The sequence below is a fragment of the Apus apus genome, chromosome 5 (assembly GCF_020740795.1).
Source record: "Apus apus isolate bApuApu2 chromosome 5, bApuApu2.pri.cur, whole genome shotgun sequence".
Lineage (NCBI taxonomy): Eukaryota > Metazoa > Chordata > Aves > Apodiformes > Apodidae > Apus > Apus apus.
Genome location: NC_067286.1, coordinates 6,808,254 through 6,823,161, shown reverse-complemented (window position 1 = coordinate 6,823,161; position 14,908 = coordinate 6,808,254). Strand labels below are relative to the sequence as shown.

Genomic DNA, 14,908 nt, shown 5'->3' with positions numbered 1-14,908 from the left:
GACCAAAAAGAGAACACATTTATCTTATTTTTAAGAGCTAATCTTATACTTGAGTTTGCTGTGTGTCATCCTTGCAGACGTGGGTAGTGCACCTCTCGTGTTGGGCTCTACTCCTGCATCTGTCCAACCATGAAATCCCCTCGGCTCTGACGACTTGGGATGCATCTCTACGAGGTGCACCAGAAGTTGCCGGCCAGGTTTGCAGTAAGCTGATGCCCTCTGCTGGGTAAGAGGAACTATTAAAATGTAAACCTATTTATGAGCAGGATAGTGAGTTTCAAACAAAAGTCCTCCAAAGAGTGAACTGAGCAGTTTAATCAGTTGTTTGCACCTCCCTACAATATATTTTAATATGTTCTTTGGGGAGGGCTGTTAATTTGAAATCCAACGTCAGCGAATTAATATAGGAATAGTATAAAAACAGTTCTGGTTACGATTTCCATACTGGTAAATATTAGATGCAACTTATAACTGAAGATCTTTAAATACAAATCTAATCTATTTTTCAATAAACTGTTCCTCTACTATTTAAAAGCATGTATAACTTACAGTTGGAGAGAACTATTTAACCTGTTTAAGTAAAGTTGTCATTGATATTGACTGGTTAGAAGTCAGTATAAAGGTGAATAAAACAGAGAATGTTTGCTGGAGGATTATTGAGAAAAATTACCTGGATCATACACCCTATATTCCTCTCAGAAATCAGCTGAAAAATGCTGAAATTCTGCATTTATTAAGACACAAGTATAATAAAAAAATGTGATTCTAATTTTAGAGGAAAACAAAGTAATTGAAATGGAGATTGTAGGTTTATTTTGAGACTAGAACTCAAAGGCTTTAATTCTGATTCCAGCAAGCTTTTTCTGTCATGTAAAAGGTGACAGCTGTCCACCTGGACACTTGCCCTCTGTGTAGGATCCCACGTTACCACGGGATTTCACCGTGAGCTCTTCTGCAGTTGCCTATTGGTTCATTCTGTCTAGTACTGGAAACAACTGTTCAAAAAGGCTAAAAAGAAAATTAAGTCAGGTCTAAAATCAGAAAAGAATAATTTGGTCACCTTAACTTAAATTTTCTTTCTTCCTTAGAGGCTTTAATTCTGACTTTTGGATTTATAAAATCATAGTTTTTGTGTAGGTGTGTCCACTTCTTGCTGTTTCTGATGTCTTGCATGGTTGGTCAAGAGATTCTTCTCCTCACTTTGAAGAGCGATAAACTTGAAATTAAAATCATTGTGTCAAAGGATAAGGTTATAATTTATCTCCCCAAGATAAATGCCTTTGAGTAGCATAGATACTAAAAATATTAACACAACACCTTCTCTGAGTTAATTACCTGGCTGTACTCTGTTGTTGGGTATTTACACTCATTACTCAAATATGAACAGAAAGCATCCCAGGGCATCCTGCATCAGTCTGACATTTTCACCTCCATTAATGGAGTAACAAAAGGGCACATCCATTTTTAGATACAAACCCAAAGTTTTGTGGTAACTCTCACAAGGTCCACAGAAGAACTGTTACTGATTTCAGATGTTAAATTTGACCACGTTTCTAAACTTGATGGGACTTTTGCTCTGCGTGAGGCAAAACCCAAACTTAACACTACTATATAAATCTGGAGCTTCTGTTGAATAAACTCCAATTGATCCATGCAATATGTATTAGTCATAGAACAGATTTATTTTATTGTAATTGATTTCTGTCTTTAGAATATGTAAACTTTGGGCATTAATTTCTACAATTAATATCACAAGGCCATTTTTAACATGGTAACTGGGGTATCTGCAGTCAGCTTTTCTCTTTGCTGCATGCAGAAATGAAAGTGGTTATTATACCCGGTTTATGAACTTGGGCTTTTATGGAAAGCCTTTGTTTCCTTTGGCTATAATAAAACAACATATTGTTTAACAGGCTCAGTTGTAGAGTATTTCTGAGAGATAGGGAAGTATATATGGCATTGGGAACCATATGCAGTCACTTCTAGACAATGACAAAATAGCTTGTGTATTACGATGGGTAAGTTTGTGTAGTGTTCATAAAAACATGCAGAAAAAAATGGAAAAAGAATTTTAAATCTAGCAAGACACCGCAAGTTTTACTTGCAACAATGTCTTTTAACAGAAAAACAGATGAAAGGGACATGGAATTATATAAAAATGTTTTATTGAACTTAACACACTACAACACAGGCATGTTAAGGAAATGCCGCTAAAGGGGAATGGCTCAAATAGGTAAACAGGACATGTGAACAACCAAAAAGTCTTATTTTACTGGAAAAAAGCCCTGGAAAAAAGCCCTACATCTCCCATATCTTCTAGAGCAATCAACAGAACCCAGTACTCAGGCAGGTTTTCAGTTGAACAGCAGTCCTATGCATTTTGTTCAGAAACAACCTGAGTGATTTATTTAGGAAAGTACTCACTGCTAGTCAATCTGTAAAATGAGAGACTGAATATGCTTTTCTGAGACTTAATGTGGACAGAGAAATACAGTTCTAATAATGGGATGCTCTAGGCAACTTAAGCTACTGGTAGACTTGCTTTAAGAGTTACTGCATCTAACTGTGGACTTAAGTGGCAAATTATATTCATCAAACAGTTGGAAGCCTGTTAAGAACAATAAGTACTGCTGACTCTAGTCTGATTTCAAAAGTAATAAATACTTTAAAAATACAAGACTGGACCAGCTTTTCCTCCCTCCCTCTCTTTCATGGAGGTATATTTTTATATTTCCATCTAACTCAAAAGGTTGCTTTAAGAGATGAAACAGTTCCAAACAAGGATTGAACACACAAGACTACTTGCTGTGTCAGGACATACAGGCTCTGTAGCCAACAAGTAAAAGGCATTAAATGCCATTTGCATGTAAGGGGAGCCGTGGCTCTTACTCAGCTATGGTGCTGCTGTCTGGAAAAGAGTTTAAAGAGTGTGCTTCTCTCCTTAAATAAACTCACATGATTCTTCTTATGATAAACGTGGCTGGAATCCAAGGCCAATAAGCGAGCCATCAGTTGGAAGAACAGCCAATGCTCTGACCAAAAAAAGAAAGGCTGTTCATTTTTTGTAGCAGATTTCATAAAATGTAGTGTAAGTCAATGCTTGCACTTCACTAGCACCAGCAGATGTCAGCACAACTCCAAGCGTAACTTTGGATTTTAGCCATGCAGCTTTCATGTCACTTATCAGAAAACACTCAAAACAAATAATAAGATTCTACAACTTTATCAAGTAAATATTCATAAATCAATCGTTAAATAGTATTTTTTAATAAAGGTGACCAAATAAATATGCAGTTTATCACAGAATTATGAAATTTATCCAAAATACAATGATAATGCCAAGAAATAACAATGTTATTAAGATTTTGTTTTTAAAAATATCTTCAATCTTGTTATGCTGTACAGTTTTAATGAGGATAGATATTGTGTCAACCCACACAATTTCAATTCAACAGGGTTTTTTTTTTTGTGGCACTCTGGATATTCTTAGTTTGGAAACAGGCACTGGAATTAATTTCAGATGCATGTAAACATTTACTTTAAAACCCTTCCAGACTGATAATTCATTAGATTGATGATAAATACAGCAAATCTTTCAATTGTTATACAGAAACCAACAAACCAGTACCATCATTGAATACTTTAACGTGTTATTTTCATTGCCTTGACAGTTTTAATAACACTTTAATAGTGAGGTTTGAATTCATAAGGGTAACTTGATCTCAAATCCCAGTAACTTGGCTGGGATCTTAACTCCTGAATGCCTCTGAATCCATTTTAAGTGAACATAGTTCAATTTATCAGATATAGCTGGGATAATCTATAGAAGATATAGCATCCATATTAATACTAGAGTTTTATTAATACTGCATGTAAATTCACTGAGAACTTTTAAAGTGTTCAACTTAAAACAGATTCAAAATCATGACAACCTGAACTAGAGGAGAAAAAATGAGGGATACATGGACATGGAACACTCTACAAAACAGAATATGGAACGATGGTGAGTGGCTCTGGATATGCCACATAAAATGTAGCACCTTATACTTACATAAAATGAGTGTTCAGTTAGAACTCACTTGGATGACTAACAAGACTGAGTATAAGGTAGAACAAACTGCAAAAAGACAGTAGTATGATTAAGAATATCTCTATAATCATACTGAAAATTATGTGAAAGTGAGCACATTAATCATGTGGATTGTGAAATAATCCAATGGCTTTCATTAAACCACTAAACGATGACTGCTGTGTTTAAAGCATGAAATATAAACTCAGGATAAACAATGCACATATACACTAACCAACATGCTTATTTCTAATAATTTCTCCTCCTTCTATCTCAATTTGCTCATAAAGCCACTTTCGGTCACAGCGACATTCAGCTCCACACTTGTTGGAGCCACACTTGGGACAAGCATAGAAACACCCCAGGCAGTCTTCATCCAGACAATCACAGAGGTCCATCCCACTGAAAAGCAGCAGTCCCTGGCTGTCATAGACTTTACTCTTGGCTGGTATAACTTGCCTGTATAATGAAAAACAACAGTTATTTCCAGGTTACAAAACCCACTTATTTTAATGCCACGTTGCTAATACTTGTGCACAGAAGTTTGCTTTCTTTGGGTGTTCACTTTAACACTTAATTTAAAAGCTGTATTTATGTTACTGTATTTGACAACTTTTCTTGGTCCTAATAGTATCGCCATTATAGTGCTTTTGAAATAACCTCAAGAATAATAAGGTTTTATTTCTTTGATAGCACACTCAACCACTTAGGAATATTCTTAGCTACCTGATGTAAACTTCAGATTCAGACACTTTTCAGATGATACAAAATGCTCCCTGAATTAAATTTTCTTTTGTTAATGTGTAGCTGTAATTTGATGGAGGTCATGTAGAATCATTTAGGGTGTGCACATCCTAATTTGAAAGTATTTAAAATGCTTTCATCATTATCTGTCTCTGTAAAAATGCTGTTAAACTGCAGCATCACAGAAAAACCCTGTTTGGAAAGGGACCTCTGGAAGTTACCTTGTCTGGCCCCTCTGTTCAAAGCCAGGTCAACTCAAATCAGGTTGCTTAGGGCTGCATCTAGCTGAGTTCTGAATAGCTCTCATGTCAGAGACATCACAACATTTTGATCCAGTGATTTAATACATACATAAAATGTTTTCTTAACATCTCATCACAATTTCACTAGTTGCAACTTGTGCCCAAATTGAGCAGAAGAAACAAAAGGAGGGGAAAAGGATGTGTGGTTTGTGAGCAGCACATCTAGTGTCTGTTTCTGTCTCACAGGGTTAAAGTTAGGTGGAGAGCAGAGGAAAGGTATTCACGTGCGCTTTCTTGCATGTTTTAACAAATACTGTATGACTAGTTAAAGCTGGGACTACTATCACTCCTATCAGGACAAGAGTGAATTGGTCCAAACTTTGGTGGAAAATGACAGCTGCATATACCTTTCTCATCTGTAGAAAATGTTTTTTGGTTTGTTTTTTTTTTAAAGTCACATCAGAAGGTTGTAACCTGTTATCTAGTAGTATCTAACTAGGACACTAACTTATTTTTTTAAAATGAAGGGAAGGTCCTAACTTGCACACTTTTGTTTACCAAGTGGAGCTTCTTGAAAGATGAAAATTCCAAGACTTTAAGCATAGTCTGCTTGATCTTACTGTATTCAAATTCAGCCTACTATCAGACTGTTAGTTTATGCATTAATTAACAGCTTCATCTGTGATCTGTGTAGTATTGTCAGGCCCTATCAAATACTTGCTTGTACTGTAATTGCCTGATATATGAACTATATGCTAACTCTTTATTTTCTTTTTTGTTTATCTCATAATGAGAGTGAGTTTTAACATCCCCCCCCCAAAAAAGCAAACCATAAACAAGCAAAACATCTACATAGAAAATATTATAGTGTCACAGGGACACTGACCACCAAGGCTATTTTATTTTGTAGTGAAAGTTAAAGTATGTATAGGAAACAGTTCACCTGTCTGAATTAATTGATGCATTTTTTGATTGGAGACGCCTTTTTTCCCTCTTACTGGTCTCAGGAGTAAATTCAGTCTGCCTTCCTGGATTAGCAAACTGTAGAGACTTTAAAGCCTTGGCTGTACGTCCCTGAACAAAGACAGAAAATCTCAATTAAAACACAAATACAAACCTAAGTTCATATGAAAATGTCCAGCCCAGTCAGGATATTGTAATAACTTAAGTCAATTGACCTCAACTCCACTGGATTTCCCAGGGGAAACAACTTAAGTCTTCATTTTTTTATATACTGGAGGATTGTACCAGTCTCAAAACCCAACAATCCCAAGATTTGTAGTAGCAGTTTTAATAAATCTTTGAAATTTCACCCCATCGATCTCCTTATCATACTGAAATGTAGTTGAAAAATACAGTTGGGCAACAGCCACTGGGCTGAAATGTACAACTCCTAGAAGGCAATTCAGCTTTGCTACAAGGCACATATGGATGAGCTCTTGCTGATTTGGTTGCCCACATTTCTGCTGATTACCTGCACACATCTTGAACGATGCATCCAACAATGCACAAGCTGTATTCCAGGCTCTTACAGCATTATCCTCTGACACCAGTTCATTACTGCCCCTGAACAAAATGCCATGGCCTTTGCAGCTCAGACACCACAACAGGAGTCCACTTAATTCACCTCGATGCAGGTTCACTTGGTAACAAATCGCTAGAGAAAGTGGTTGTTTTTTTTTTTAATTGAAGAGACTAAGCTACAAGTTTATCACAATAATGTGAGAAGCAACCTTTGTAGTGTTCAGTATTAAGCACATGAGCTTGTTATTGTAAGGCTTGAGTAACAACTTAAAATACTAGCAGAAGCCTGGGCCTTACAACTCCTGAGTTTATGTAAGTCACCCTAATACACACTGTAATTTGAAATTAAAAGGCCATAACATTTAACTAGGGAAGGGGATTTTTTTTAAGGTGTTCCAAATAAAGGTTTAAATACAGTCATCTCCCAAACATCTGAAAGACCACACCCTTCTATATTTCTATTTAAAAGCTCTGTTTCTTTATGTAGGACTTGTATGAAGCCCAATTCCAATAGCTTGCAGAACTTAAAGGAGGTGAGAAAACTGATCCTTATACATACATCTGAATCAAGTTTTCTTCTTTGGCGATCTTCGGATTCAACATCCACGCTTCCATTTATTATCTGCATACATTTGGGACAAAGCTTCCAACCAGGCACAAACTGTCTTCCAAACTTGGCACTTAAAAAGGTTGCATCATCTAAGTCAATTGCACGTAAGTTTTTCTTTGACAGTTTTCTGTGTATGTTAAAGGGATCACAACACGATTTTTGCAAGTCTTCGAATCTTTCAATGTAAATTTTTGCATGGTGGAAGCAGATTGTATTGTTCTCTGAAAAGGTTATTCCAGTCCTTAGCTGAAGTAACAGTAGATCAGTTGAAGATATATCTTGCTTAGTCTTGAAGCCCGTGTGACGGGTATAATAGGTCTTATGGCATTCATTGGTAGCTTGAAGCTGAATTCCAACTGAACAAGGATCCATTTTACTTTATCACAACAATTTATTTCAGTTATTTTGCCTAAAACGATTTCTTCAAAGTCTTTAGCAGTTTCTATGAAGATCACCCTAGAGAAAGCATTAAAATCAATCAGATTTGTGCTGCAAACCTTTATCTGTAAGCTTGACAGACTAGATTTAAGTAATTTTAAAAGCATATAAAGCAATTCCAGTCGAGGAATGACTAAAAATATGCTGAATTTCATTCTGGAACGAAATCAAGCATCCTATATTCCTTTCAGAGGCATTTGTTCCCAGCCACAATAATTATAAAAATGTTCAGTAGCATTACTTAAAAGCAATCTGGAAGCAAGGCATGGGGTGGTCTCATACCCATGCCAAAGTTTGTTGCAAACCTGATGCTGGCCCTAAAATATGAAAGCCTGAGCCCATTCCTCACTATTTTCTACAGCAACACAAGGGACAAATTTCTAGCAAAAGAAAGGAATTAATTTGCCTTCCACCCCCGAGAACCTTAATACAATGAATACAACCTAACTGGGATCCTCATTTTCACCTACACACCACTCTGCCAAGACAAAACCAGACAAAAAGCATAGTCTGCTGGAATAGTCACATTTCCCCAGAGAAGCTTGTATGGGACCATGTTTCAGATTTGTATCTCAAAGCAGTGTTGATACCATGCTGATGTTTTATTACCTGCTGAACAGTGCATGAACAGTTTCAAGGCCTCTTCTGCTACTCACCCTGCCCTGTCAGCAAGCAGGCTGGAGGTGTATAAAAAGTGGGAGAGGACACTAGGACAGTTGATCCAAATTGACCAGAGATATTCCATGTTCTATGATGTCATGACCAGGAATAAAACTGGAGGGGAGGTTGGCAGAGAGGGCTGCTGCTTGGGTCCTGGCTGGGCATCATGTGGTTGGCAGAGAACAATTGTTCTCATTTGCACTGCTTGCTTTTCTTGGGTTTTATTTTTCTGTCTTGTGTTTTATTTTTCTTTTAACTATTAAACTGTTTCTATCTCAACCCATGAGTTTTTTTGCAGGCATAGAATCATGGAATGCGTTGGGTTGGAAGGGAACTTTAAAGGTCATCTAGACCAAACCCCCTGCAGCAAGGATCTGTTTTGATAGTTGACCTTGCTACCTGAAAAACCACTATAAAACACAGCGAAATCACATCAAGCCTATCACCACAGCTTCTTCAAACAGTTTGCTGGTGACATCAGTTATGTATCTCATCCACTTGATTTGTAAGAATTCCTGGTAGAATCTTCAGAGGTGTCTTTTCCTTCCTCCCCTTGAGAAGAGTACACAGCTTTTTGCCTTTTAATTCTCTTTGGTGGAAATAGGAGAGTGCTTTAAAAATCGAGTACTTAAGCGAAGGCTTGTATTCACACCTGTGAAATCATTAATTAGTGTTTACTGCACCAAATACAACAAACTAGAGCAGAAGACAGCGATGAGGATCAGCAGAGCAAAGCACTCCTGCACAAGAGCCTGCCGTGCCGGCAGAGCTTCAGCAAAGGGTTTTCCAGCTGCCGGCAGAAACAAAGGATGAAGGAAACTTAAAGAGTTTAGACTGGTGGCCCTGGGGTGGAAGTCGAAAGGAAAGCACGGTCCTGAAACCGCAGCCGTGACCCTGTGCCCAAGCGGTGCCAGGCCCAGGCCGCCCAGGGGGAGGCCCGGCTGCTCGCTCGCTTTGCCGGAGGGCACCAACCCTCGGCGGGGCGGAGAACGGGGCTGCCGGCAAACAGCGGGCCCGCCCGCCAGCGGGCAGGGCTTTGGGAAGCCCGGGCGGCTGCCCCAGGCCGCTGCCGGCTCCTCGCAGGCGCGGGGGCCTGGCCCGACTCCCCCGCGGCCCGACCGCGCACCCGCCACCCCTCAGGCGGCAGGAGAACACCCTTGTACCTTGCCGTGGGCTCTCCGCCGCCGCTGCGCCGGGCGGCCGGCACCCGAGCTCCGCGCTCCCCCGGAGACGGCGGCGCGGCCCGGAGCGGCCATGAACGGCGGCGGGGGAGGGGAGCGAGGGGAGGGCGGCACTTCCGGCGGGGGAGCGCGGTGACGTGCGGGGGGCGGGCACGCGCCGCCCGAGACGGGGCGCGCGCGGGGGCGGTTGGGCGGGAGCGGTTCCCGCGCGTCCCGCGTCCCTGAGGGAGCGGGGGCTGGTGCGTGGGGCACGGCCTGGCCTGGTCTGGCCCGGCCTGGCCTGGCCGGAGGGGCTCGGCTGTGACGGCGTCACCCCTGGGCGCTGGTGGGGCTGGGAAAGGTGGCGGCCGGGGTGCGGCAGGCGGGCTGGGGCTGGAGTCTGAGGCGAGTGTGAGGCAGTCCTGAGGGAAGTCCTGAGGGAAGTCCTGAGGGAAGAAGTCCTGAGGGGAGCGCGGCCCTTCCTCGACCGGTGCTAGCGCGGGGGGACGGTGTTGCTTCGGGGGTTGTTTTGCTCGTCGCCAAGGGCAAAATACGGAAAATCTGTTGCATCGTTTAGGGAAAATACCCTCCTCCCTCCCAGCTTCTTGGTCAGTAGAGTGTCGCTCAGGAGTCTGGCTGGTTTTGTAGTTTGGTGTGGGAGGGGTTTTTGTTGGTTGGTTGGTTGGTTTGGGGGTTTTTTGTTTGTGTTTCGGGTTTTGGTTTTGTTTTTTTAAGTACTAAAATGTTTTGAGGAGAGTGGGTCTTCCCAGAGAAGGAGGTATGAAACTGACTATTCATTAGTTCTAAGGCTAGATAGTGACATCATACACTCCTTGTTCTTGGAGTCTTTGGAACAATAGATAAACAGAACACAGATGTCTTAGTAAGTACTTATGCTTATAATACTGATGCTGATCTCAAATTGTAGTTACGCTAGTGATATCTAAAAGAAGGCCTTAAATAACCACTTATGCCTATGTAAAGTTTCTGCTGGTTTATTTATTTCCATTTAGAATTTTAGAGCTTTCAAGAAGGAAGTGCTGGATGAAAGTATTTTTCTTTGGTTTCTATTGGTTTGGTCTCTTTTTGGACTGGATTCAACCCAGAATTTTTTAGAGGATGTGGCTGTTCTTTCCAGACGTCTTCAGTGGCAACGCTTTGAAAACGTTGCCCTCCTGGTAAATGAGAGGTGACATACAGACTCGTTAGGCACAGGGCTGCCCTACCTGTGTTGCTCCTGCCCTGCACAATAACTGCATATTGCTGAGTTGTGACAAAATGAGACAGAAAGGGTCTGTGAGATCATATGCTACATGTTTCTGCCTCCTCAGAGTTGTTGCCCATATTACATCAGTATATCACAGCCCAGTAACATTTTAACAAATTAAAGCAACCCACTTAGTCACACTAGAGGCTTAAGTTCCCTCCCTAATGATTTATAACTAGTTAACTATTAATGTGCTTGTCAGCAGATTTTCAGTGGGTGTTAATAGTAAGAAAGCTAAATTACAGTCAGAGCAAATCCAGAAAGGCATGGCATGAACCTAAAATAAAAGAAGAGCCATAGAAACTAATATTAGTAACAAAACGGAGAGTGATACCGAACCCATTAGATGGGGCTTGACACAGCTGAAGGGTAGTATGGAAACAGATTACACCTCTTTCTAAACAAGTTATTTTTGGGTGGAGCTAAGGTAGTGATCAGTGCAATAGAAGCCAGTCTTGATTCACCCTAAAACTTTGGGTGTAGATTTGTAGTTGATTATCAAGTTGTAATTCAAACAGTTTTGGGGCCTGGATTCATTGGGAGCATTCTAAAGCTGAAGCTGTGTCAGAATCTTGGATTTGGCAAATACCAGCCAAGCCTAAAAGAAAATCAATTTGCCTTTAAAGGCAAAATAACTGACTTGAAATACTTAGCCAACTTAAGCTACTAAAGTTAAAGATACATAACTTTCTTGCTGCCTAACAGTAATTTGTTATGGGTCTGCTATATTTTGGCCATGCGAAAAATAAAATTAACAAAATAAAATAGTGAAGCCAACTGGACACAAATATTAGAAAAAGCATAAAAGAGCCAAAGCAGCAAAGTGTGTGTGTGGGGGTTTCTCTAGTAGGCTGTTATTCACAGTAGCCTTTGCCAATACTGATAAAGAGATCAGGGTGTTTTCAGTTAGAAATGTGAAGTTGTCTGTATCTCTTTAAAATGCAAATGTAAATCAGGATGTCTTTTTGTCTAACTTTATGCAACAGTGTTGAGAGATTGGTGGAATAGTTGTCTAAAAATCATTAAAAGCCTGTGGAGGTGAGAAATAATTTTATACTTGTTTCAGGAGATAGGCAGGATTCTAAAGCACAGGAATACAAAGTTTCAATTGTCATGAGACAGTAACAGCATGTAGGCTGGGCTGTTGTCCATTTCTCCATTTGACTATTAAAGAAGGCTGTTATAAATTCCATATATATTGTATCACTTAAGTGATACATTGGTTCAGTGATGACACAGAGACTGTGAAGTGCTACCATTCAAGGAGGCTTCAATAAGGCCTCTGCTGGCTTGTACTGCTTAGGATGGGAATTGGTGAAGGTGAGTAATTCATGAAGGAGATATGTGAGATACAGTTTTTTACATCAGTTTGTATTAAATAAATATAGGAAGAGCAGTGAGGTGTGTGTATTCAGTTTTTTGTGTGACACTTTTTAGCGTCGGTCTGTGATACAGATTTCAGGGGGACCTGTATCAGTTTAAAGGGTCATTGTGAATTACTAGGTGCCTGATAATAAAAAATAACAAATTGATGGGAGAAAACAAGGAACAAATTTGGAGTAAATCCTAAGATGTGTTTGGGAGATACCACTCTTCTTACACCATGTACATTCCCTTATGCTCTGGTGATCCACAGCTCAGGGGACTTTCTTTTGGAACTCATCCTTACAGTCTGGGAGTAAGTATTACCCTGCTTATATATTGCTCATGGAACAAACAAAAATACTAGTTTGCTGAAGGGTAAAAGAAGAGGGCCTTAGAGAATTTATTTTGTTGCCATTAAATTAATGTTGTCTAGCTGTTTTTTTTTCTTCTGTTGCCATTTGTTGTCATGTTTTTACCCTTTACAAACACCTGTAGTTCAATTTGAATGACACCTGAATAAATACATTTTATTACAATAAGGTTAAGTGCTGATTTCCTGCTTTTGTCCACATAAACTCAAATACAAGCAGAAAGACATTAAACTATAGTCAGAGTTTTAAATAAGTAGCCCACATGAGTTTTTCCTCATTAAAAATGTGATGCCAAGTGCTGCATTTTGTGTGAGGGTCATGAGCTAAAGACTTGTCACCAACAGAACTGTTTCTTTCATACCAAATCTTGAAGTTGCTAAAAGTCTGGATATCATCATAAAACTAAAAGTTGTTTTTTAAAAAGGATTTTTAAAAGTACACTGGCTTAAATAACTTTCTGGCCTGGTTGTGTTTTTTTTAATAATCATTTGACAATGCTATAAAGATTATGGATTATTTTCAAAATTGACACTGACATTTTGGCCCACAGATGTGGAATACTTGGATTCATATCACACTGCATTTTTTGAGTAATAAATTTCTACTCTCAGGCTGAAAAAGCCCCCAAATCCCCTCAATGCTGCTATTCTCACTGTGTCACAATGAGAATAATCTGCTTTACTGGCATCTGACTTCAGGATTCCTCTTTGGGAATCTTTTGCCCTTTTCAGGCTGATATTTAGATAGTCCTTATAAATTTATTGCCTGGAACATTCTGTCTGTCTTCTAAGTGAGAGCTTTCTTTTTGTGTGTGTGTTGAGCAGGATTTTGGCTGGTGCTTCCAGTCTGCTCCTCTTGTTTGAGCAACTTCACAGATGATGTAGCATCAGCCTGTTGCTGAACTGTGTTCTTTGCTTTGGAGCTGAAGAGAACGTGCTTAGAAACATGGATGTCTGCTGCCCTTTGGAAGTGTTGCAGCATCTCTGCCAGTTTTAGATCTCATTAGAAAGCCCTGGTAAATAACATTTTGTTCTAACATGTCTCAGATGGTGCTGATTTTCACGATAAGTTTTCTTTACCCATCTGTAAAGGTGTTGCATTTATTCTGATTTAGGCAGCAGGGACTTTTTTGCTGTTATTTGAAGCAATCTCATTCAGCCTCTTTGTGGCCTCTTAGGCAGCGATTAATACTTGCACAGGCCTAAGACCAGTTAATACTTACTCACTGGTAACAGATGAGGGTGTTGAAGGAATTCAGGATTTGACCTTTACTAAGTAAAAGGTCCTCCCCATGCTTGTTTTGATGGAAAACAAAGGCTGTCAATCTGGCAGTAGGTGAATCAAATACAAGTGGGGAAACTACTACTGCTTTTGCTTTGGTGCGTGCTCAAGCATTTCTCTCTTGGTCTGTTACTTCTTCCCAATTTGCTCTTATGTCCAGGGAAGCACAAACACAGATAATTAATACATTGCCTATGAATGGGCATTGTATCTGAATATAAATGTGGGTTTAGAGGTTATACATTGCTCCAGGAAGCCTCATATGATTGTTTCCTATTAAATAGTACAGCTTTGTGGTTATTCTGCATGTCCTTTATGCTGTCTGCCACAGAGAGCAAGCTCTAAGACTGTTTGACTACTGAAGTTGAAGAGAAGAAACAGAGAGATCAGCATGCAGGTCTGGGAGTGTTGGTTGTATAGCTGTTGTACTGGTATAATTAATATGGGAAGCTTATTTTGGTATAAAACAGGTATAAAGAATGTTGACTTAGTGATGCTTTGCTGCCAAGTCCCTTGCTAAGGTTGTTGTTCCTAACACATGATTTCTACCACATTTCCTCAGTTGCACTCATCAAACAGTGAGTCCTAAAATGCTTGTAAAAAGGAATATGTGCAACTTCTTATCAAACATAAAGTCTTGGTATTAAAAGGTTCACTGCAGCTGGGTGTGTAGGTAGACCAAAAAGAAATTTATCTGTGAGCTTAGATTTTTTTTTTCAGTCCCCTTCTGTTACAGGGGTTGAGCTATATACAAAATTCTGTAACTGTGTTGTGCAGTTCTACAGCATTCTGATCTGTAACTCACTGTGCATCAAACTTTTTAATCAACTCTAGCTATGAGAATTGCTATGGTTCCTTGAAATCCTTATAGAAATGAGACAGTTGTCCCATAAAACCTTTATTGAAATCAAGTTTATTTATGTCCTTTATGTTTTTACATTAGAAAGTGATATTTTTTTTTCCTGGGGCACAGGAGTCAGTTACATTGTATGCTTCCTTGAGATTTCTTGTTTCTTAGGTTTTTTGTGTCCTTCTAGTGCCAACATTGTAGCTGAGGGGAAGAGGAAGGTGCTTTCATTAGGGTGAGTCACCACGTGCCCACAAGGGGCTGAGGGAAGGCTCCATGTGTGTATCAAACCCCTGGTTGCTGGGATCAGCTGGAGTCTGCTTTGAGATT

The 14,908-nt window shown here is 39.7% G+C and overlaps 2 protein-coding genes across 4 annotated transcripts in view; one reads left to right on the top strand and one right to left on the bottom strand.

Moving 5' to 3' along the window:
- Positions 1-2,148: 2,148 nt before the first annotated feature.
- Positions 2,149-9,548, bottom strand: ARL14EP (ADP ribosylation factor like GTPase 14 effector protein). Of its 3 annotated transcripts, XM_051621763.1 has the most exons (5): positions 9,451-9,548; positions 8,284-8,939; positions 7,139-7,645; positions 5,999-6,129; positions 2,149-4,528 (listed from the first exon to the last, which is right to left on the bottom strand). In XM_051621763.1, the coding sequence occupies exons 3-5, from the start codon at positions 7,559-7,561 to the stop codon at positions 4,300-4,302; spliced, it is 783 nt and encodes a 260-aa protein (XP_051477723.1). In that variant the 5' UTR covers positions 7,562-7,645; positions 8,284-8,939; positions 9,451-9,548; the 3' UTR covers positions 2,149-4,299. The 3 variants fall into 3 exon arrangements, with proteins under 3 accessions (XP_051477723.1, XP_051477722.1, XP_051477724.1); XM_051621762.1 differs by lacking the exon at positions 8,284-8,939; XM_051621764.1 differs by lacking the exon at positions 9,451-9,548 and having other exon boundaries at positions 8,734-8,939.
- Positions 9,549-11,988: 2,440 nt separating this feature from the next.
- The window catches only part of KCNA4 (potassium voltage-gated channel subfamily A member 4), a 73,128-nt gene continuing 70,208 nt past the window's right edge, over positions 11,989-14,908 (top strand). Inside the window, exon 1 of the mRNA XM_051621875.1 lies at positions 11,989-12,392. The gene's annotated coding sequence lies outside the window, so the exon portion shown is untranslated. The remainder of the gene's footprint in view (positions 12,393-14,908) is intronic.